This window comes from Vigna umbellata, chromosome 4 (assembly GCF_029865625.1).
Source record: "Vigna umbellata cultivar VRB3 chromosome 4, Vumbellata_1.0, whole genome shotgun sequence".
Taxonomy (NCBI): Eukaryota; Viridiplantae; Streptophyta; class Magnoliopsida; order Fabales; family Fabaceae; genus Vigna; species Vigna umbellata.
This window is the reverse complement of record NC_142168.1, coordinates 58,932,134-58,957,048: the sequence shown is the minus strand read 5'-3', so window position 1 is coordinate 58,957,048 and position 24,915 is coordinate 58,932,134. Positions and strand designations below refer to the sequence as shown.

General features: G+C 35.0%; 2 protein-coding genes across 2 annotated transcripts; one reads left to right on the top strand and one right to left on the bottom strand.

Annotated features, from left to right (window-relative positions):
* Nucleotides 1-857: 857 nt before the first annotated feature.
* LOC148200716 (protein SMAX1-LIKE 3-like) lies at nt 858-5,438 on the top strand. The gene is made up of 3 exons (XM_088111254.1): nt 858-2,592; nt 3,311-3,551; nt 4,000-5,438. The coding sequence occupies exons 1-3, from the start codon at nt 1,082-1,084 to the stop codon at nt 5,149-5,151; spliced, it is 2,904 nt and encodes a 967-aa protein (XP_087967380.1). The 5' UTR covers nt 858-1,081; the 3' UTR covers nt 5,152-5,438.
* Nucleotides 5,439-14,265: 8,827 nt separating this feature from the next.
* LOC124834682 (protein TRANSPARENT TESTA 9-like) lies at nt 14,266-24,627 on the bottom strand. Its single transcript, XM_088114508.1, has 12 exons — nt 24,537-24,627; nt 23,785-23,873; nt 23,634-23,689; nt 22,887-22,946; nt 22,555-22,695; nt 20,001-20,106; nt 19,601-19,675; nt 19,475-19,524; nt 16,134-16,290; nt 15,885-16,051; nt 15,168-15,438; nt 14,266-14,455 (listed from the first exon to the last, which is right to left on the bottom strand). The coding sequence occupies exons 1-11, from the start codon at nt 24,584-24,586 to the stop codon at nt 15,169-15,171; spliced, it is 1,221 nt and encodes a 406-aa protein (XP_087970634.1). The 5' UTR covers nt 24,587-24,627; the 3' UTR covers nt 14,266-14,455; nt 15,168.
* Nucleotides 24,628-24,915: the final 288 nt, after the last annotated feature.

Here is a 24,915-nt window from a genome sequence, read left to right as displayed (position 1 = left end):
CAAATCTAGAAACTGTTTGTGAGTTACTTTTATGGTTTTGGTTTGGTGAATATGAATTACTGTAGAGAGCTAGCTAGCTGAGGCTTCCAGTCAAAAAGTCTCTTCTATCTATCTTTGTTGGCCTAAAAAGACTTACAAAGGGCACCAAAATTATTTGAACCCAAAGCACTCTGCAATGCTAGCAAGAAAAGGAGTGTCTGAACGAAAGAGGGGAATATATACACTTGCTTACAACACAGCAAATCATTTATGATTTCTGAATACTCTCTCTCTCTCTCTCCCCACCAATAACGGTTTAACTTTTTGATTTTTTAAACACAAAGATAATGGTTATTGTAATGTGTATGAAAAAGGTCATCCGAACAGTTGATGAGTAAACTAATGTGTTTGGAGAAACACCATGAGATTTGAGGCAAAGTGAAAGGTACATGACTATATCTTTTCTCTTCTTTCACCATCAAACGCCTCTCTTAATTGATCTCTCCTTCAAACACATTTTATTAGAGCTCCAATTTTAATATACCCTCCATCTTTTGCTTAAAGTAAAGCGCTCTATCATAAAGCAATATTAAAAGTAAAATATGGCATTATCTACTCAAAAGGGACGCTCATTTTATGCTTTTGAGCTTCAAATGAGCATCTTCGACCTCTACGTGGCCATGTGGCTGAAAGCAATATCCAAGGGAAGAGAGGGAAAACGAAACTCAACAAGGAAAGAAAGAGAGAGAATGGGAAAAAAAAGATTAGTTAATAGTATCTGCCACAAATTTACCTCACCCACAAGAAAAGCACACTCCTTCCTCCATAAATTCCATACCCTCTTTCTCTTTCTCTTCTTCCTTCTCGCTTTCTCGTTTTCTCATCCCTCTCTCTTTGTCTTTTAGACCAACCCACCCTCCACAAAAAAGATTAGTTAATAGTATTGGGCAGAATGGGCAGCTTTAAAGGCTACAACGGGGTGGAAAAAGTTGCTCTAATTTTGACATGACAGCCTTGTTAATGTAAAGGTGATGGAATTACGTACCATACACTCCCTCTTTTTCCCCAAAAGTTTCTCACTATTTTATGCTTAATATCTCATATGCATCAAACCAGTTATATTATCATCACGTTACCTAGCTCTACAAATCATATCCCTCCAAACCCTGCTCCCAAAACAACACCTTACTTCCCCACCCTACCCTACAAATTAACACCACCACCCTCTTACCCAAGATGCCAACACCAACAACCTCATCAACCTCAATATCAACGTTTTCAGACACTGTATTCTAGTCACAACGTCAATCTTTTCTCACTGCTCCAAACCATTGTCTGCAACAACATCCAAGATTGCGACGAAACTGCAACCACCACTGCAATTTTTCACCTTGCTTTCAGTGCTGTTACATCATCCTCGGAGATGAGAACAGGAAGCTGTGCTGTGCAACAGGGTCTAACACCGGAAGCTGCAGGCATAGTGAAGCAAGCGGTGACACTGGCGAAGCGTCGTGGGCACGCCCAAGTGACGCCACTCCACGTTGCCAACACCATGCTCTCGATCACCAACGGGATTCTAAGAACCGCGTGTCTCCAATCCCACTCTCACCCTCTTCAGTGCAAGGCCTTGGAGCTTTGCTTCAACGTTGCGCTCAATCGGTTACCGGCTTCAACCTCTTCCAGTCCCATGTTGCAAGGCTCTCACCACCACCACTCTCACGCCTGCCCCTCTATCTCGAACGCTTTGGTTGCCGCGTTCAAACGCGCTCAGGCACACCAACGACGTGGATCCATTGAGAATCAACAACAGCCTCTTCTGGCAGTGAAAATAGAACTGGAGCAACTAATTATTTCGATCTTGGATGACCCTAGCGTTAGCCGAGTGATGAGGGAGGCTGGGTTCTCTAGCACTCAAGTGAAAAGCAACGTTGAACAGGCAGTTTCTTTGGAAATATGCTCTCAGAACAATGGTAGTGGCAATAACAGTAATAGTAATAGTAATACTAAGGCAAAGGAAAACAGCAGCAGTGGAGAGAAAGGGTTGGTGTTGGATCCCATTAGGGGTGAGGATGTTGCTAGTGTTATCGACAATTTGGGGAGTCAGAGAAAAAGAAGTGTTGTGATAGTAGGAGAGTGTGTTACAAGTCTGGAGAGTGTAGTTAGAGGAGTGATGGAAAAGGTTGATAAAGGGGATGCTGGTGAGTGTCTTAGGGGTGTCAAGTTTATCCCTCTTTCTCTTTCTTCTTTTGGGAATGTTTCGAGAGTGGAAGTTGAGCAAAAGGTTGAAGAACTTAGGAGTCTTGTGAATGGAAGCGAACACGGCAAAGGGTATGTTTTGTATTTGGGAGATCTCAAATGGGTGTTTGATTATAGAGCTTGTGGATCACAAGGGAGAGCGTGTTATTGTCCAGTGGATCACATGGTGATGGAGATTGGGAAGCTTGTGAGTGGGTTTGAAGAGAATAATGGTGGAAGGTTTCGCTTGATGGGTGTAGCCACTTTTCAAGCCTACATGAGATGCAAAAATGGCCAACCATCGTTGGAGAATCTTTGGGATCTTCATCCCATTACTATCCCTGCGGGAAGCTTGCGTTTGAGTCTCATCACTGACAGGTAAATCAGTTTTGGTAAAGTTCCATATAATTACAAGGCCTTTGATTATACGTTACAGATATTATATATATGTATGTACATATAATATATACATTTTCTCGTAAGTTAATAGTTGAGATTTTCATGTTTCAGATAGGATGAAACATGTTTTTAATTGTTGGTTGGCTTTGATTCAGTTGTTCAATCTTCTCTATCCCATTTCTCAAACTGTTTTTTCTTTTTCTTTGGATGAATAGTTGATTAGCTCAAAACAGGCATCGGAAAAGGGAAAAATGGAATTAGCTTTTGCTTTTTAAAGATTAAAACTGGAAAAGAAAAGTGGGAGTGGAAGAAATGCACAGTGAACAAAATTGGGAAAACTTTTTTTTTTTTTTCTGTATGAATTTTTCCTTCTTTCTCACTTCTTTTCTCAAGTGGCTACTGTGTATAAGAAGAAAAAACCAATGGCAAAAAACTTTGGTTAAAAGTGTATGCACTGAAACGAGTAAGACGTCAGTCGTTACAGTGTGACTTCCCTTTATTTGATTAGAACCAACTAAGGAAATAGGTTTTTCTTCTTTTTGTTTATTTTTATTTGTTTTCCTTGGATTAACATTGATAATAAGGATCTCTTTTAGACCCTCTTTTCCATTTTTTGGTGTCTGCATAACTTTGAAAGTGGAATATGACCCAAAATAAATGAAGGCAGTAACTGATAATGTTATATCTTTTTCCACAGTGGTGTAGAAAATGAGGCCATAAACAAGAAAGCTGACAACAGAAGTAGCTGGCTCTTACTCGAAGGAGTGGAGGATGATCACAAACAACAACCTTGCTTCGCGGAACCTTCCACCAAGAATGAGACCGAAATTCGAAGCTTGCAAAGCAGTACTTGTAATAGTGACTCCTCAACTTCAACCCTCCCTGCATGGCTCCAACAGTACAAAAATGAGAATAAAGGAATCACCTACAATGATCAGGTCTTCATTTTCCCAATCAAACACACCTTCAAAGGAACATCTATATATATATATAGGATTCCACACCTATTACTATATTATATTAAGATATCATTTGCATTAAAATTAGAGAAATTCTTAGGTATCCTAAAATATTTAAGGATTTTGATACTATTATTACCAAGAATTTCTCTCTCCTTCTTTTTTTCTCTTTTCATCCTCTCCTGACTCATTCAGCTTCTCACTCATACAATAACTGTCCCAAAACGCTCAAACTTTTCCAACCACTATTCCAACTCTCTTAACACTTTCTGGTTTATTTTTTTTTTCAGTTGTCCAATAGAAAACCACATGTTTCATTAAACACACTCATCATGTTTTACTTTTGTATTTGTATGCAGTGTGTAATATTAGTTACAGTATAATCGTATAAGATGAAAATTAACTTTTTTTCCGTATATTCCAACAGAACTGTGTCCCAGTGGGAGAGCTTTGCAAAAAGTGGAACTCTATGTGCAGTTCAATCCAAAAGCAACCTTATCCTTCAGACAAAACACTCACACTATCCTCGGTATCACCCTCTTCCTCAACCTCAGGTTTCTCATACGAACAACAACATTCTAATTTGCACCAAACCCATCATGAGTGGCAAGTGGGTTCACCCAAAGACTCATTGAACAACCACCATTTCTGGATCTCAAACAATGGATGCAACAACCCCAATGAACCAACTTTGCGAGTGTACATTCCAGAGAGCAAGGACACCACAAAGCAACCGTTCTCATCTCCCAACCCTAACTCCGCTTCTTCCAGTGACGTCATGGAAGTGGAGGACGTGAGCAGGTTCAAAGAGTTAAACTCAGAGAACTTGAAAACACTGTGCAATGCTTTGGAGAAGAAGGTGTCGTGGCAGAAGGATATAATACCGGAAATTGCGAGCACCATTTTGCAGTGTCGTTCTGGCATGGTGAGAAGAAAAGGAAAAGTTAAAGAAGTTAAAGAAGTGAAAGAAGAAACGTGGTTGGTCTTCCAAGGTGTTGATGTGGAAGGTAAAGAGAAAATAACAAGAGAGTTGGCTCGGCTTGTTTTTGGGTCCCACGACCACGTCGTTTCCATAGCATTGAGCAGTTTTGCGTCGACAAGAGCAGATTCAACAGAGGATTATAGCAGGAACAAGAGATCAAGAGAAGAAACAAGTTGCAGTTACATAGAGAGGTTCGCAGAAGCAATGATGAACAACCCTCATAGAGTGTTTCTTGTTGAAGATATAGAGCAAGCGGATTATTCTTCTCAACTTGGTTTCAAAAGGGCTATGGAGAGAGGGAGAGTTACGGATTCAAACGGTGAAGAGATTGCACTTTGTGACGCAATCATCATTCTGAGCTGTGAAAGTTTCAGTTCAAGATCAAGAACTTGTTCTCCTTCGGTCAAACAAAAATCGATGTCTGAGGAAGAAAAGAACGGTGACATTGGCACTTTGGAAGAGACGAGCCCTTGTGTTTCTTTGGATTTGAATATTTCCATTGATGACGAGAACGAGGTTGAGGATCGATCGGTGGATGAAATTGGGCTTCTTGAATCCGTAGACAGAAAGATTGTATTCAACTTTCAGGAATTCTGAGAAGAAGAATTTCAAAAATAGCTAATCTTTTTTCTTTCTCTTTTGTAGTTTAGGCTTCTTTTAATTCTCTTTATTCATCATGTCTTTGTGTTCTTAGGCATTTCCTAGGGCTAGGGATCAAAACAAATTGCATGCCTTTAATATTATTATGTAACTAGATATGTACATTATTACCAAGCATATCCAACTATCTTTCTTACATTATTTTGAGAAGATAGAGAAAGTAAATACCTTTTGCATTGACCGTATAAAATTCATGTAAAAGGGTCACTTTTTACATTAGTCCATTTCATAACTATTGTTAAATGTTAATGTAAGAAAAACATTTTTATTTTAGTTAATTTTCATCTTAGAAAAACAAAGTACAACAATAAGATCAACAAGTTCAAAATAACACATAAGTAATAAAATTAAAAGCTCAAAATAATAAAAAAATAAAGTTAAAGCGATGTGTTATAATGCGAAGGAAAATGTTTAACAGAGAGGTAATATTTTAAGCTTTAGAGACATTTTATAGTATAATGTCTAGAATAGTGTCGCAAGCCATTTTGTTAATTTTTTTTTTACTCCGTCAATTTGTCTTATATTAAAATAATTTTTTCATATTAATGGTGATATATTGAAGATTTTATATTAATCGGAAATATAATTAAATTAATTTATAATATATAAGAGATTGACTAGAAATATATCCAAATTAATTTATAATATGTAAGTAAATACAATTTTCATATAAATGAGACAAATTTATAAGATTGAGTTATGTTTAAAATTTATTACTTAATGTTAAGTTTTGCCTAAAGTATACCACTTTAATATAAATTAATAGACTAAATTGGAATTAGGGAAAAGTATAACAAGAAAAACACAATATCAAGAAAATGATAACCTAAAAGTCTTATTGATAGCACAAACTGGCTCTAGAATAGTGTTGGTAGACAATTTTTTTCCATGATTATAATAGATGTTTAGTAAAAGGAACTAGCACGCAAGATTTATATTGGTTCATTCAAACTCATGCACTAATTAAGAGGTTTTACTAATCAAACATAAGTTATAATGAGTATGTAAATTTCTTTGTGTTACAACGAGTACATAAGTCTCTCTAGGTTACCATTTCTCAATATTCTCCTAAGATTAAGAACTTACAAGAAAATAGAGAAAAAAGGCACTCTCACAAAGAACATAGTTTAAACTCACTTGAGAAAGTTTTAAAATATGAAGAATTACACATGTTTTCACTCAACCCAAAAGACCATAATGTATAAAAGATAAAATATATATTGTTAGTCGTATTTACACTTTTCAATTCATTCTCATTTTGTAACTCGAAAAAATTGATCATTGCTTGGTACGCCTTAATATGTAATATCTCCAGGTAGAGATCTTGATTTTTATCTTTTATCTTGATGATATAGAGAACACTTATTTTATAAATATTTGATGATATTTTTTCAATGTTTATGAATAACTCGACTAAAGGAAACTTTTTAAATAAAATGTGCAAATATAACAATTTAAGTTTAATCAAGTATAGGTGTATATGAAACACAGGAAAATATTAGAAAGGGGAGGGGGTTTTAATAGTGTTTTAAAAGCTTTTCGCAAATAGTATTTAATATTATTTTGCAGAGGTTAAACTGTCTACAACAGTAGTTAAATACTTTAGTTTAACGAAAACGTTGAATAGAAAACTTGTTTGAACATAAAGGACGAAAAACACTCTATGATTTATAATGGTTTACTCAAACTGAACTACGTCTAGTTCTCCCTTAAAAACCTTTAAAGGTTCCACTAGAAATGAGTTTTGTCACTCCTAGTTTACAAACTAACTAGACTAGGTAGACGAGTTTCACCACTTATGGTATCAATACTAGACCAACTGTTTAGAACGTTTAATTCCACGGAGTTAAACTTTATAAGTGTTTGAATTGAATTCTAAATCTAACACAACAAAGGTGTTTTTGAAACTTACATGACAAAAGATAACTCTCTTAAAGAGATTTAAAAATGAATACAAATTATGAAAACTTGTAAAAAGATCTTTTCAAGAAAGATCTTAAGAGCTTTAGAAAGAGAGCAGAGAGCGTAGCAATATTCTTAATAACAAAAGTTCTTCTCTTCTTTTCATGCAAACTCCTTTATATAGACTTCTTTGAAAAAGATATGTTACTCATAATTTTTCACTTTCTTTTAGCGATGTAGCCTTTAAGATAAAGTCAAAAGTTATGTTGCGTCTTGATAGAGCAATTGTGATGAGTGTACGAAAAGAGCATACATAAAGCATGTAAGAAACATTCCTTAAATACCCTTCTATCTCTTAACGTCGTTCTGATTCTGAGTAGACTTTTTGATAAAGTTGATAATCTACACAGAAAAAGAGAGCACAACACAACATACCAAAGAATATTTATACGTACATGCATTAAAGCATTAGTGACTTAAGCGTTTAGTGTTTGTCTGTTTTGAATAACTTTTAAAGCATTTAGGATATAGTGTTTAGCAAAATTGTATTTTAGACGATTTAACTTTCTTTTATTAGACGCTCTATTATAAACTCTATATCGTTTAACGTTTATTAAGCATACGTTAAACACTTTTAGTTTTAGACGCTCTAGATCATTTAGGTATTTTAAAGAGTAACGATTAGTGCTTCTAGCATATATGTCCTAGATGATTATGCACTATTTCGTTCTAGACATTATATTAAACTTCAAAACAATGTTTGTTTAAACAGTATAGAATTATTGATCAAGTATAGTTAACATTTAGGAATGTTGATTTATCTAAATTTAAAGATAAAATATTCATTAAGAGTAATTTTACTTAGTTCTTAATCTATTTATCATTATGGCTATAATATTTTTATCAAAGGTCATAAATGATATATTAGACGATATCTAAAGATATGTTTGACTAGGTTCAATAGTGTTCAATTCTTAAATAAGTTATTTCATTTTGATGACCTTCAGATGCATAACTACACATGTTAGATAATTAATATAATTTATTTTCATTACTCAATAATATTTTGTTATCATTAAAATAATGTGATCTTATCAGTCTGATGAGTTTTACTAGATTGTTTTATCCTAACCCTTATTCAGAATATAAGCAAAGAAAACAATGCACTATATACTAGAGTAAATTCATTCTATAAGACCATATAGTCTAAATCGTCTAGAGTGTTTCTTGTATATTGTAGTTATAAGTATTAATGTGTTCTCCATTAATACATTCTTTATTGTTGATAAAAAAAAGTGTATCTTAGATTTTTCATTACAAATCTTTTACATAAAAATGGATTAACATCCTTAAATTGTTCTATTTTTTTTTATGTAAGAATGTTTCACCTATTACCTCTACTTGTTTATTTTCAATTTTACCCTTGCACATTCTTATTATCGGAGTGACTATCAATCAGCTAATTAGTGTCACTCAGCCCATTAATATCTCCACTGCCACTAGATAAACCAAGGACCCAACCCCCAAAACTATTTGGAGTCAAACCCAAGAATAGATCATTTCTTATGCTCTCCATTTGCCATCAACTTTTTATAAGACAATAAATGTCTCTTTCCATAAAGTTTATTGTTTCTAATTTATTATTTTTAATCTGTGTACTCTAACTCGAGTAAAGTCTCTAACAAAAGTTTTCGTGTAATTATTTTCCATATATTTTTTAATTATAGTTAATTATAAAGTATTGGATTTAATTGGGACACATAATTACATCATATAGTGTTAGAAGTTTAATTCATTTTGTTTCCTATCTTTTTTTTAAGTTAGTTTTTAATTTTTGTTAGGAGTATTGTTTGGATCATTGTATACATCAGCATAATATTTTTGTAATTTGATTCATTCCTTTTTCACAATAAAAAGCTTTCTTTTGAACTTTTCTCTAATCATTAGATGGTATCAGGTTATACTTTGTGTCCTCTGAAGTTTCTGTCATCAATTCTTCATTTTTCTTGGCAAACTCGCGAATCCTGCCAATCCTTTTTTTCTTCATCTAGACATGATTGTGGCTCTTGAAACAAAACAGAGAAATTTGTTCTTGCCACTCTTCCTTATATAACTTTCAAGACAATTCCAACAAAAGCTCTTTCATAAATCATGGAGGTTCTTCAAACTTTCATGAAGACATTATAATAAATATGTTGGAGGCAACACCAAATATTGTAATCATTGTCGAAGTACAAAACATACCTCTGAAAATTTTGGACTAAACATGGTCTTCCACCAAGCTATAATCACAACAATAAGAACAGCTCAGCTCCTTCCAAATCTTCTGCTAGTGTAGTTGAAACTGAACCTTCTGTTACCATTGTTGATCTTTTTGTTGTGTGTATGATAAGTCAAATACTTATTTTGGTTTCTCTAAAGAGGAATATGAAGTCAGTCTCGCTACAAGAGTCACAAAAATGTTTTCCCTTCAATAATTAAGTTGTTGCCTTCTAGTGAGAAAACTCCACCTTTCTAAGAGAAAGGGAGAAGATTCATCCAAAAAAATTATTCAATGATAATAAGTGTTAAAAGTATTAATTGAGTATCCCTTTAATGAGATAATATATTTATAAGCTTCCTAAAATATGAGAAATTAGATATATTAAACAAATTTTATTGCTTAGAAATAATTAAGTCTTATATTTTAAAGATATTAGATAATTAATAATTATATTATTATTAAATAATCAAATTATTATAGTAATGAACTTATACTAAAAGAAACAACAAAATTGTTGTGTTTTTATAGACACGCAATACAACAATATCATTATATATTTATAGGTTTTTTAATATGTCATAGTAAGATTTTAACAAACAAAAGAGATGTACTCTGTCTTTTCGTATTAAAGCACTTAGGTCGTTGTTGAATTGTTTGATTACTAACATTTACAAAAGTATTGACACTTTTAATACCGAGTTACTATTAGTATAGGTTACCAATTACCATAGTAGCTTTTGACCCAACATCAAGTTCTCTTCTCCTGTTTTCCTTTTTCATTAAATGAAAATCAGTTTCAACATTTCTTTCTTTTGTACATAAACGTTGCAGTGAGTTATATAACCCTTTTATTTAATTTTATTTTTTCATTTCTAAAGAGTATTAATGCATTAACTACATCAATAAATGCGCCTCAATGAAAGTGGAGAAGTTTGTATTTGTTGTTTATGCTAATTTTGTTCCTTTCAACACAAAAGGCAGAGACACCCCAACTATGAGGAAGTCAATAAGGGATGCAGTATCAAAACCTCAAAACCTATTAATGATGTTAATATATTAGGTATATTAGAATAATAAGAAAAAGTAAGAAATTACAAAAAACTATATAATAAACAACCACATTCACACATGATCGAAAAAATATGCAATATCTAGGCCAACGGTTAGCATTCAAGACCGATAGATCTATCTACTGTAGCAGCGTTTATCGACAACAACGCTGGTCAGCCAGGTCAAACCGCAATAACGCTCGTCAACCAGACAACGCTCATCAGCCAGGACAAACCGCGACAACGCTCATCAATTATGTAGATACCGAACGGTCATACACTCAGCACCGTTCGGTCACCACTATAGCCAACAAGGGCAATCGGTTTTATTAAATTGGTCTAGCGCTCATTGGGTCAAGTGTCCAGTGGATGATCAAAACAATCAAAGATATCTGGTTAAAAGATATTCATAAAGCTGTTTATGAGCAACCGTCCGGATTTTAAGGGAAGTCTGTTTTCAACGCCCGTATTTTAAGGTAAGTTTGTTTGGCTTGTGACAACTTATAAATACAAGGTCAAGGACATCAATAAGGCAGGCTCAATTCATACTCTAAAACATTCCATTTACATTCTACTCATACTCTACTGAGTTCATAATACTCAATTACCATAATATCCATTTGTGAGCAACAGCTCCTTCAACAGACACCTAACTTGAGCGTCGGAGTGCCTTTTGTAGGTATCTCTCCCCTCGGCTCGGACTTGAAGAACTTGGAGCAGGAGATTCAGAGGTCAGAAGAAGGAAAGCCACGTCAGAAAGGTTAGTGTCTCGGTCCACAAAAATATCTACCAAACATTTTGTCGCCCACCGTGGGGCCGAGAGCAAGCAGAAGAAGCCCAAATGGTGACCACGAGGAGCATGGACGAACAACAGAATACCAGAGATTTAATAGCAGAAATGCAAGCACAGATACAAGCCCAGGCAAGAACCATACAGGCACAGGCGCAAGCACAACAGGAGTTGCAGCGAAAGCATGCAAAGGAGATTGCAGAGCTTAGGGCGGAACGAGCCCGTACCGAGCGGTCCGCCTCAAACCAAGAGAATGACAACGAGAGAAGTCGTATTCGGCAGTCATCCCAGCACACCAACCCGAACGGTCGAGGAAGGAGAGAACCATCGTCCCTCCAAACTGTTCGTCCTAACAGTTTACTCCCTTTTACGACAAAGATCATACAAACTCCAATGCTGGAGAAGAATCCTCCTACATTAGAGAAGTATGATGGCTCGACAGATCCCGACAATCATCTCAAGATCTTCACCAACGCAATGGCGTTCTACACACGGACAATGATCCAGTCATATGCAAAGCCTTCTCCTTATCACTCAAGGACGAGGCATTGGAGTGGTATAACACTTTTCCCCCAAACACAGTGGATTGCTTCGCCACAGTAGAAACCCTCTTTAGAAGGCAATACGCCTCCAATAAAAAATAAGAGATAACTCTGGCGGAATTGGTAAACACTAAACAGGAGAAAGGGGAAACTTTAAAGGCCTTCATGAAAAGGTACAACGAAACCGCACGACGGGTTAAAGAGGTTAGTCACTCTTTTATTATTAACAATTTACCTTCATGCCTGAGACCAGGATATTTTGCTGAAAACTTATATGCGCGACCACCAAAAACTATGGAAGAACTCCAAGAAAGAGTAACTGAGTTCGTCCCGTATGGAGGACATGCGAATCTCACAAAGAAAGAAAAAACAAGAAATCTCTACAGGTGGAAGCAAGAAAGAAGGCAAGCAGTCATTCAACAGTAGTGACAGGAATGGAGGTACGTTTCACAAGGATTTCGTCCGAACACCCATGTATAATCATTACACTCCCCTCAACACACCCAGGGTAAAAGTTCTTGAGGAAGCTCTAAATACTGAGCTTCTTACAATTCGGAAAAAGTCTTCTCCAAAAGACGCTGACAAAAGGAAAAGTTGTCGGTTTCATCTAAACCGAGGACATACTACATAGGAATGTGATGCATTAAAGGATGAGATAGAAAGGCTCATCCGAGGGGGGCACCTGCAGAGATTTGTAGAAGAAAGAAATCGAACAAAAAGTCCTACCAGAAAAAAGTCTCAGCATAGAGAAACCGAAGACCGAACGAAGACACAGGCGAAGTCGTAGCCGCAGTCAGAGCCTTTACCGCTCAATTCGAGGCCGTATCGACTAAAAGAGATGATAAAAATTCCTTCCTAACATGTGACGAGCAACAACTCTCAAAGTTTACGTGAACATTACTATCATGCTTATTTCAATTTCTTAAGGCATAGACTTTTGTTGTTTAAATTCTTTTGCTGGAATAAAACCTTTATGACACTGCCATCACGCTTTATCAAATGCATTTGACTGTTCGGCCTTACATGTATTCAGCAATTCAGCATCCCATGCATTCGACTCCGTCGTTCGGCGTCACAGGCGCTTGGCCATCAAGCCTCACAGGTGCTCGACCATCCAGCCTCACAGGCGCTCGGCCATCAGGCCTCACAGGCGCTCGACCATGAGGATTCACAGGCGCGCGACCATCCGGCCTCACCGGCGTTCAGCCATCTGGCCTCACAAGCGCTCGCCATCCGGCCTCACAGGCACTCGGTCCCGTTGGCCTCACAGATACTCGACCAATCGGCTTTATAGGGTCGTCCACAAAACTCAGGGAACGTTCAAAATCGAACGGCAAAAACAGTCCCCCATGGACTATAAATCAAAAACAGTCCCCCATGGACTATAAATCAAAGACAGTCCCGCATGGACTATAAACCGAGCAGTAAAGACAGTCTCCCATGGACTATAAACCGAGCAGTAAAAACAGTCCCCCATGGACTATAAATCAAAGACAGGCCCCCATGGACTATAAATCAAAGACAGTCCCCATGGATTATAAACCGAGCAGTAAAGACAGTCCCCCATGGACTATAAATCAAAGACAGTCCCTCATGGACTATAAATCAAAAGACAGTTCCCCGGGGACTATAATCAAACACAGTTCCCCATGGACTATAAATCAAAGACAGTCCCTTATGGACTATAAACCAAGCGCTAACGACAGTCCTCCCTAGACTATATAAACCAAAGCGGTGAAGATAGTCCCTCATGGACTATCATCCGAACGATAAAGGCATTTCCTCGACGAACGCTCGCTCATACGCATTCACAAGTACACGGCCATTCGGCCTCAAAAGTGCTCAAAAGTGCTCAGCCATGCAGTCTCACAAGTACTAGACTGTTCGACTTCACAGACATTCGACCATTTGGTCCAAAAAGTATTCAGTCAGTCGACTTCATATTGCAGGTAAACAAAAGGCTATCAAAGTGCTAGTCAACATAGGGAAAAAGTTCTAAAAAGAACTCCCATCACAAGCCGATCGGCCAATAGAACAAGGACGACCTTCCCCAAGCTCATATAAGTCCTATACTTAACCTTGGCTAAAGCCAAACGGTTAACTCGTACTTAGGGAGCATATGTATAGTATGATATCTAGGCCGAACGGTTAGCATCCAAGACCGATCGGTCTATCTACTGTAGCAGCGCTCATCGACAACAACGCTCGTCAGCCAGGACAAACCGCGACAATGCTCGTCAATTATGTAGATATCGAACGGTCATACACTCAGCACCGTTCGGTCACCACTATAGCCAACAAAGGCAATCGTTTATTAAATTGGGCTAGCGCTCATTGGGCCAAGTGTCTAGTGAATGATCAAAATAGTCAAAGATATCTGGTTAAAAGATATTCATAAAGCTGTTTATGAGCAATCGCCCGGATTTTAAGGGAAGTCTGTTTTCAACCACCCGAATTTATGGTAAGTCTGTTTGGCTTGTGACAACTTATAAATACAAGGTCAGGGACATCAACCAGGCAGGCTCAATTCATACTCCAAAACATTCCATTTACATTCTACTCATGTTATACTGAGTTCATAATACTCAATTACCATAATATCCATTTGTGAGCAACAGCTCCTTCAACAGACGCCTAACTTGAGCGTCGGAGTGCCTTTTGCAGGTATCTCTCCCCTCAGTTCGGACTTGAAGAACTTGAAGCAAGAGATTCAGAGGTCAGAAAAAGGAAACCACGTTAGAAAGGTTAGTGTCTCGGTCCCACAAAAATATCTACCGAAACAATATATACTGCCAAGACAAACTATATACTTTATATACTTCACAATTTTGCTTGTGGAGGGTAACAGCATAAAACATCGTAGCTTAAAATAATATACAAAAGTATGTAACCTTGTGTGCTTGGAAAATAAATTTGAATGACTTAAAAAAATTGAAATACATAATATTTAAATTATTTATAATTAAAATCTTTGTATTTTTTAAATATTATGTTTAGACATTAATTTAAATATTTTACATTTTAAATTTCTTATTTGGATAAAATAATTGATTTTTTTCTTTTAAGATAACATTTCATTTTGAAAATATGTATTTTAAAATTCAATTTAAATATATAACAATTTTTTTAAAATGTGTGTGCTTAATGTGTATATAAAGAAGGGGTGACTAATTGAATTTTTTTTTTTTAGTGAATTTCAAATTTCATTGTTTTAGTTATTTAAAATAAATACTTTATTAAAAATTAAAATTTAAATTTTCTTTTAATTTCTGATTCCAAACAACTTATTTTATCTCAAAAATAAATAAATTATTACTTTCTTAAATTATCTCTTCCAAACACGTTATAATTAAAAGAGGGGAAGTATATAAACTAACCATGAAAACTGATTCTAACAACTTAACTACCTCAGTTTTGAGCTAATCCAAAATCATCCTCAAGTAATGGAGCAAGCATATACTCCACGGCTGATCTCTGTTTGCCCATTTCATTCAGAATCGCTAATTGAGCTTCCTCACAAGCTCTTGCATTTGGGAAACCAAGGGTCCAACTCCCATCTGCCCAATAATGATCAGGCATGCTCAGTTGGTTTCCTCTACCTTTGATTGAATAAAACTGTGGGTCAAACTCTCTGATTCGAAGATGCAACCATGAGGAGTGCTGCTCATCTATCTTAGGCTGCATCAACCAGGTGAAAGGGGTCAGTGAAACACAACGAAGAAATGAAAACATGATGAGTTGATAAAAGATTATCAAACCCTTGCCCCCCTAAAAGCTAAAAATTTATGGATTTCTCTGTTATTGTCTTTTGAATTTTAAAAATGAAAACCTGACATGGAAAAATTGGAGTGCTTACGATAAAACTATATAAGGCCATGCGTGCACTCTCAAACAAAACAAAAAAGAGAGGAAAAAAACTCTAAAATGTCAGCAGAAACCGTAATGCTTGACAGCACTCTACCTGTATATCTCAGAAAAAAGAGGTAGCTTTGAAGACCAATTTAAAAAACGAGACAACAGAAAGTATATTCACATATTCACATGATTATTATTCTACTTATGTAATTAGACTAACATCATCAAAGACTATAAAAGCTCAGAAGGCCACAGAAATGTACACGTACACATAGCCCTGCCAACGGAGCAATTGCAATCACAACACCATGTCGACTGCGGAATGGGTGCTTCTCTGCTAGAAGCAATTTTCCAACTATTCCACTTGCTACTGGAATCACATATATATCCCTAATTTCAGAATTTGAAAATGAAATTCCACAAGGTAGTCCGAACTCTGCAACAGTTACATATGGTTAGAATTTACAGAAGAAAAAGAAATGCCGGAGGCAGAACCAAGTATATAGACAGGTGCCTACCCAACGAAACATTGGACCCAAAGCTAGCAGATGAAATATTTGAAGAACGAATTACTCCAGAATCATTGGTGGAACTGGAAATCATGTTCAACAATGGCTTCTCTGGCAATGCTCCTTTGAAAATAAATGTCCTCAACTGGATGTGGAGAACAAAAGCCTGAATAAACAACTGGTATTAGAAGTATGGAACAATGTAATGTTTTGGTCAAACAAGGAAATTCATGAGCTGATTAAATCCCCGCCAAAAATGCAGGAAACGTACGCATTTAAGATAAATTTGATAAAAACAAGAGAAAAAAGAGAATCCAGAGCCAAATACCAGAGATTATATTAAAGTTCGGCAGAACTTCATGCATAGTAAAAGAAAAGTGATACAAAGTTTATCAAGTCAACTTCAATGCCACAAGGGTGCGATGAAATATTTCATTAAACAATTCACAGCCTTCACTATTGGACTCTCTGGTTCATTAAACAAAACAGATTCAAAAAATACCTCCCCTCCCTATATTTTCCTCCAACCAAACACTACGTAAAAGATGCTCCAGTTTTACAACGTAGTCATATTGAATTCCATTTGACAGAAGAAGCACAGGCAATATATGCCTCACTTTGCATTTATTATGCCTTATAAACTTTTTTATTTGGAAAGGTACACTTACCTCCTTTATTATGTGTAATTGCTCAAAAATCAGAAGGTACAGCAATAAGGAGAGTACATACTACATAATGTAAGTGATATTGGGTAATTTCTCAAAAAGTAGGGATGTCGGTAGGGTACGTACTGACCTCAGGGGATGCGAGTAAACTAATCACTCCGTTCCTTTTACTAGTTTCCTCTATAGTATCATCCGGTCTTCTATCCCTTCTACTCAAACTATCTTATGTTTAACACACTTTTTACACTTGTAACCCTGTCTTATATTTCCCTTTACCCACACAACAATCTCATCTCTGCAATTTGTTTTTCACTCCTGTTCGCACCGTCATACCAAATATTCTTTACCATAAAGCATTTTTGTAATACATGTCCACTTAAATTTTCCTAATTTTGGTCGGAACCTCTTTTATTTCAATTGTGAAACATTTATTCATCCGCCCAATATTTTCCAGGCATCTACGATTGACTCACTATTACTCCTACACTTCCAATTGATCTAGCTCCTATGACTCCGGCAACATATGAAAATATTATCAAATGGTGTGAGACTCGTGATATAATAATAAGAGTGCCTTGGTGACACACTGGTAATTCATTTGTTTGTCCATCTCAATCTCTTTCTGTTGGTCATTGACTTCGGTGCAACTAATCATATATCCGGTAATCGTTCTCTTTTCTTTTTCTTTGCTATAGACAATTTGCCTTCATCAATTTTGCCTATGGTTGACAAAAAAAATCTTCGAGCATTAGAATCACCTAACCCCTCCCATCCATTATTGTAAATTGCCTGACGTAGTATGTTTTCCATGCAGATTTGTAACATATAAACATTGTCTTTTTGCTCCAGTGTGCCCATGACTAGCCAGTGCCAAGGCTTGATGTAAAGTAAGAACATGGAAAGATGCAATGGGGCTGCATTGGTGCAGAGAAGATGCCTAAATACCAGTTGGTGCAGAGAAGCTGCTTTCGTAACATGCTTTGGGCTGTAATGACGTGTGTGCAAGGAAAGAGGTATACTTAATGTGGTTTTTGAGAAGCAGCATCGCTCTATTAGTATAGCTACGAGTGAAGCAATTCTTTCAACATCAGGGACTGCTATGCACACCCAGTTTGGCTCATAACAAAAGGCCTGTCGCAAATCTCCAACACATATATTGATAATAAATGTGAGCATGGTCTGCATAATTATTTGACAAATTGGAGAGTAAGGAGGTTCCAGGATTATAGGTCTTTGAAAAAGAAAAAGTGCTGAAAGTACAAAAATGAATTTGAGTAGGTTTGTTTTGGTCTGTAATATAAAGATCTCATGAGAAACCATAAGAATATCTAGGAGAGGGGAACTATGTAAATATTTTTTGGATAAGGGTTAGAACACCCAAGTGCTCTACTTTTGATATATCTTTTGCCTATCTATAAAAGAAAAAAAAAAGACTCGATTGACCCAACCGTATGATATCAGGTAGAATAGTTTGGTGTTGCATGTCAGTCACATGCCTTTACTATCTCTTTTCTTCACCATCGGTATGTGCATTTGCAGTCTTTCGAATGATAATTCATGCACAATTAGGACATCTTGGGTTGACAAAATTGAAGAAGATGGTGAAGTTCAAAACATTTCTCTAGTTTGAATTGTTAATCATGTTAGTTACAGAACATTTTCTGTCTTTTCCTGGTAGTCTTAATAAACAAGCTTCATCTCCATTTCGGGACAGTGTATTCTTGTTGGAGGTAACTTCATATAAAAAAATTAAGAAACAAAATGTTATGTCAAGTTCAAGTGTGGGAGTAGAAAACAAGCAACAACATTAGTCACTACTTTTGAGCTCATATTGCTAAAGCAACCCCTCATAAAGCTTAAATTTGAAGAAATTCTCAAATGTACTTTATATGTGACAACTAGGCAGCATTACACATTGTCTCTAATCATGTCTCTCATAATGAGAGAACCAAATATATTCAGGTAGATTGTCATTTCATAGGACAAAAGTTGGAGTGTAGAGACATTACTAGATTTGTCAAGTCCAAAGAAAAATCAACTGGCGTATGCACTAAGTTTCTAAGAGGACCAAGGATCAATCATATTTGCAAAAGTTAAGCACATACAACTTATTTGGTCAAGCTTGAGGAGAAGTGTAATAATTATAGAAATAAGGCGCAAATCATTTATGTATTATTAGGAACTTTTTGATTTTTTTCTTGTATCATATCACTATTATTAGAATCAAATATCCTCTATTTATTATATTGGTATCATTTTCTCGATATAAACAGAGCAATGTTGTTGTCTAAAAAACCCAGAGTTTCAACTCAATATCTTTCTCTTTCCTATTGTTTAATAAGATCCTTATGATGTTGTAATATAGATCCAAAGATGCATAAACTATATGTAACTTGTGTTTGATCACCAATTTTCACCTCTAAATCAAACCTAATTCATGTCTTGTTGAACTTACATTTCATATCCATACACATACTTAAGAAATTTCAAAAGCCTTTTTCTACAACCCAAGTTTAGAGTTTAATCGTCTTAGCTAATCAACTACAACATGTACTTGTAAATGTATCAAATGCCGTATGAAACAGTGAAATCTGACTTAAACTTCTTATCCTTGTAATTTATATTCAAAACGAACAAAGTAATCAAACTAATATGAATCACAATTGGAAAAAAATATGACAGCACCTTCACTACATCAACCATCCTGTGCCATGCAAAATATGAAGCTCTTTGACCTGTCACAAACATTTTTTATGAAATCATAAATATAAATAGTACTTGGTTCTGCCCAACATTAAGTAATGACAATACCATTGGTCGGTTGTTGGTGAAGAACAAGCTCCAACATGAATAATGGATCTTTGTATTGAGTAGGTTGTTCAAGAACTGCATGCAATAACAGGGATGCGCATTAGAAAAAAAGTATAGACCATTGTAAGCTAATTTCATATTAGTATAAGGTAATTTATATTAGTAGTACAATCTTAATCCCATCAGATGGACTGTTCTACCTGAATCAAACATCGCCATCGGAATCTATCAAAAACCAAAATTTCAATGACCTTCCTTTTTTTTCCATTCAATTACAAAAATATGTATGCACCATGTTGGTCTATTTTAAGCATCTATTAGACTTGTTTTAACTGTTCAAATACCAAGTTACTCAAGAAGATAGTAGGCTCAATCTCTATGTGAACAAATTAATAAATACCTCTTTTACAGCTTTCCAATTCTGCAATTAGTGTATCTGGAATATGATCTAACCAAACTCCTTCAAGTTCTTTCATAAACTTTACACGTGACTGATCATAGGAAGTCTGCCGATGGAAACTAGAAACTATAAAACTTTAGAAATTTTGAACATAAACGAAATTTTTGTAATGGTACTTGTTACAAAACGAGATATAATTGTGGAATAATTTTCCTTGATTATTTGAGGAATAATACATAGGTATTTAAGAAGGAATAAATATCCTAATTAAAGAAATAAATCTCCTGAAATAAAAATCCCAATCACCTAATTTTAGGGATTTCAAATAAAAATAAATATATAATATTTCCACATATTCTGACAGTACTCATGAACTTATAATAACATGGATAAATCAATGTTAAATCCATAACATGTTATACCTTATCCAAAATTAAAGATGTAATAAATTGACTGCATGTATACCAAAATATAAGTTAACATGCTCAAGCATAGTTCGTGAATACATTTATCTATGTTATTGCATACGTAACTAAGAGGCATTTAAACTACAACAGAGAAGAACACAAGCTAAATAAAAGAGAGAGAAGAGGTTATGCAGAAGAACGGCAAATGAATGGAGATGAAAAAAAGAAAAGAAAAAGGGAAGATCTTATACAATGGCAGTTGCCTAAGTTCAGGTTTCATTGGGAATGCTGTACAGAATCGATGGGTGTCAGAACTAGGGAATCAAAATTCAAAAATTTTATGCTGTGTGGATGTTGTTTACAATTTTGCAAGAGGCGTTATGCATAAATTTCAAACTGGAAATTGGAAATCAAATTTTGGAAGTTTGGAGGGAGAACCAAAAGCATATATGATCAAGAAAACAATACAATACAATCAGCAACATACTCATTAGTATGCCATGCTTGAGTGTAACATAACATAACAATTCAATGTGTCAGGATATGTACTTGAATGCGGAAACTAAGTTTAGAAATCAAACTGTGCATTTGGACAAGAGAACAATATTGATCCAGTGGTCAATATGCACACAGGAAAGGAGACATCTTCATGTTTTGTCTTTCATTTTTCTTTTTGGCAGAATCATAAATGTTAAAATCTACATCTATATGGAGAGATTATGGGAGAAGATCATAAGTTTTTCTTCTTTTAGCTTTTGTTCTCCTTTTTTTAAATGGTTGAAGCAACCCAATTGCCTTTATTAATTATATTTGGTATTGCTGATAACAAAGAAAAAGATAAACATAACAATTAACCCTCTATTGTTTAGTTCAAATTTTGGTTTCATCATGTGTCTTGTTTCTTGTTCATCTTAACATGTCATTAAAGCTTCTCTGACTAATGGTTTAAATTCTGCTTCTTTCATACCCCGTTAAGAAAAGTTGAAATTTGGCATAAGACAGGTGTATTTGTGTGTTACCCACATTACAAACCTGAAGAACTTTTGCATGACCTTTCATAAAATCTTTCATGTGTTTCAATTTAACAATGTGTTTCATGCATGACATTAGAAATGTTTTAGGACAGTTGATTCATGCTTAAGAACTTTTCTCCAATATTTCAAGATAGAATTCTTCCTTAGTCTTTGCATATTTAAATTGCTTCGAGAATTGTTAGTATGTAATTTAAAACCTTATGCCAATCGATCCTTACTGATATATTAATATCTAATGGTAATTATTCAACCCTCTCGTCTCTTGTAATAGGATTTTTTTCTCAGCTGAAATGTTTTCTGTATGCATTAAAGTCCATATCTCTACAACGCATTCTCCTAATAGAAGTTCTTTTTCGGCACAAGATATGAGGGTGTATGTGTATTGCTGACATTTCAAACCCAAAGGACTTTTCGTGTGGTTGATGAACAAGATTTGTAATATAAAACCATTCACACCTACATTTGACAAGTATATTTGTACCAATAGTTGATTCATAAGAATAACATTAATAACTTTCCGGAATTTATAATCAAAATTCTAGCTTGAACGAATATTTACGTACGTAAGTTGGCGTCTTTCTGTTATCAAAATAGCTATATATTTTGTGACATTTGTCATCTATCATACATGATAAAAAAACCATCGCTAAATATGTTTCTGGGCAATGATATGACCATTGTTTTAACCCACACAACGTGACATGATGACAATAACATGCATAATCGATCATCTTTAGATTTAAAGACAAAATTCTAGGTAGAACCTATAGTCCTAGAACATTAGGAGAAACAGTTTTTGGTCTGGCAGCTTTCATAATTTCATAACTAATCGTGAGATTAATGATACGCTTCTTCTGCATAATGACTAAAATATTGTACCTAAATTAGTACCTAGATAATCTTCTAGACTTGACAACTGATGGTAGAATTATTACTGAACCGAAACACCAGAAAGAAAAATAATCAAAAGCTATGGAAGTTTCCAAAATTGATACATCTTTAAATTTACTTTACCTAACCAAACTTGTAATAGTAAAATATGAGTATTTCTCCACGCAAGGAGACATCCAGTTGCAAATGTTAAGAAATTAGATTAAGTTGTTGAGCACTTACAGTGAATAGGAGAAGATTATCACTGTCAAGCTCCATTTTATGGAAGACCAGTAGCTTTTGCAGGCACCATCCCGCATGCCATAGCATCATTGTTGAGAGGGGTTGCTGGAAGGCTAAAACGTTCAGCAGTGCTTTTAAAATCTGTTAAATTTAAAAGGAGATGGTAACTTTGTTATTCTGCATGTTGTACAGAACCCAATTCTACTGAACCAACATAAACAGTAGTAAATAAAAAGGACAATTTGATCTAACACCTAAAAGTAATGTTAGATATACCTAAGGCATAAATTTAATGTTTGATCTAACACATAAAATAATAATGTTAGATATACCTCAGGTATAAACTTAACGAAGATACTTCCATCCACAGTCTTAGATGTTGTGCCATGAGTCTGAAAAATGTACAAAGAAAGAATAAAATATAAAACGTATAATGGATCTGAAACAAACTGGTATCAGCTATTGACAAACAAGATATAAACGTATAATGGATCATGTATTAGATTTTTTAAAATCCAATCTAGATTTAATTGAGATCCACTCCTAACAAGATAGGTTTTAGTCACATCAAATGCCGCAGATTCCAAAATTATAATATTTTACAAAGAAATAATTTTTTTGTAATTTTCTAATTATAAATGCATGTAGTCCTATAATCGGTTTTAAAAGCAAAAATAAATAGAGAAAAAAGCATGTTAACAACAAGCATCAATTTGTGATTATGGAGGCTAGATGATGATTATATATGACTGGAGGTAGCCATATTGCAAGAGATAGAGGAAGACCAAAACACCGGGCAAAACCATTAAAAAAGATTTAAAGGACAATGGTTTGTCTAAAGGCATGATGGACTCACTATAGAACATTATGGAATCATTTGGCCAATGTAGTCAATCCAACCTAGTTGGTGTTGTATTTTAGAACGGATAAAAAGCTCTGAAATTGTTTGAGCAAATATACTGTTTTTAGAATAAATGATCCTTAACAGTTTACAGTGTCAGTAATAGATGTGCCACACATGACATTCTGAAAATTGATGATCCTCTTCAATTTAAACGAATATGTCCATCAATACTTACCATCTCATCCCCCATCTCAGATAGCTTACTCATCAGTGACAAGTCACAATCAAGATCTACAAAACTTGCATGAAATTGAAATAAACAACAAATAACTCAGTGTTTATAATAAATAACTGTAAGACTACATAAATGAACAAAATTACACTACCTTTACTCTCAATCAGGATAAGCAAGAGAAATATTGAAGCTAACAATAGGCTTTGATCCTTACAGAAAAGAAAAGCAAATATTCCACTGCTGCAAAAGTAGCAATTTCATTATATGTATACTTAAATACACTGGAACATGACCACTCCTAAATACATTAATGATCTGTCTCAGTAAATGCTTCCTCCTGATGTCAGGAGCTGCATACCCATGCTGAAGAACAGGTTCTTGATGAAGATATAGAAGCATTAATTGCATCACAAGAAAAAGAGAAAATTAAAGTCGAATTGTAAAATGAAAATACAATCTTCAACAATTTTTGGATCTAACCTTCTCATGCATCACTATTGTATCAAAGCTCAAACAAAATCATTAAACTAACAAGAAATAAAGGAAAAACACAATACATTCCAAGGCTCAGGTAAATAATAATATATTATGATGAAGATGATGATCACCTTATGCAAATCTTCAATAAATCAATAGAAACCAATAATATCCAACGAGGACAAAACATGACATCAACCACCAACACATTTCCTATTATTTCTAATCTGGAAAAGTCATTTATCAGAAATCAATATGCATATACTAGTAAGGCTTGTCCTCTGATTCCCCCCGCAGGTCTTCCTACTGGTAGACATGCTCGGAAACAAAAAAGTATGAGACAAAGTAAAGGGAAAATCTCTCAACAGTATCAAGGTCTACAATGAAATTTACACTCAAAACAATCACAACCAACAAATCACCTACCTTTGGGAACAAATTTCACCATTTGGATTATAAATATTGATACTAGACATGAAACCTTCCCAATGAGCACCTAAATAGGTGCCGTTGATACTCTGAGATCTCTTGACTCGGAAGCACTAGATATAACATTTTCCACTTCATTCAAGCACTTTGAAAAGGTTACAATATATAATGGAAATCAGAAGTATTCCCTTCACTCAGACTTTCACATTGAAGTTCATATATGATACAGAAGAACAAAAGCCACATTGTTAATCGTGCTTCTTCCACCAACAACCTGGAGAAGGCGGGATATGATATATAGCGAAGTGATAGCAGATAAGTCAGATCCCTGGGGCAAAGATATAATTTTAATGAGTAACCATGTGAAAAAAAAATT

Bases quoted from the DNA above. Each gene is read 5' to 3' on its own strand.
- LOC148200716 (XM_088111254.1), top strand. From the start codon at position 1,082: ATGCATCAAACCAGTTATATTATCATCACGTTACCTAGCTCTACAAAT. The intron at 2,593-3,310 runs GTAAATCAGTTT...CTTTTTCCACAG, and splicing joins TTGAGTCTCATCACTGACAG to TGGTGTAGAAAATGAGGCCA. The intron at 3,552-3,999 runs GTCTTCATTTTC...ATATTCCAACAG, and splicing joins GAATCACCTACAATGATCAG to AACTGTGTCCCAGTGGGAGA.
- LOC124834682 (XM_088114508.1), bottom strand. From the start codon at position 24,586: ATGTCTAGTATCAATATTTATAATCCAAATGGTGAAATTTGTTCCCAA. The intron at 22,696-22,886 runs GTATATCTAACA...TAAATTTAACAG, and splicing joins TCGTTAAGTTTATACCTGAG to ATTTTAAAAGCACTGCTGAA. The intron at 19,676-20,000 runs GTATTTATTAAT...TATTGCATGCAG, and splicing joins ATTGGAAAGCTGTAAAAGAG to TTCTTGAACAACCTACTCAA.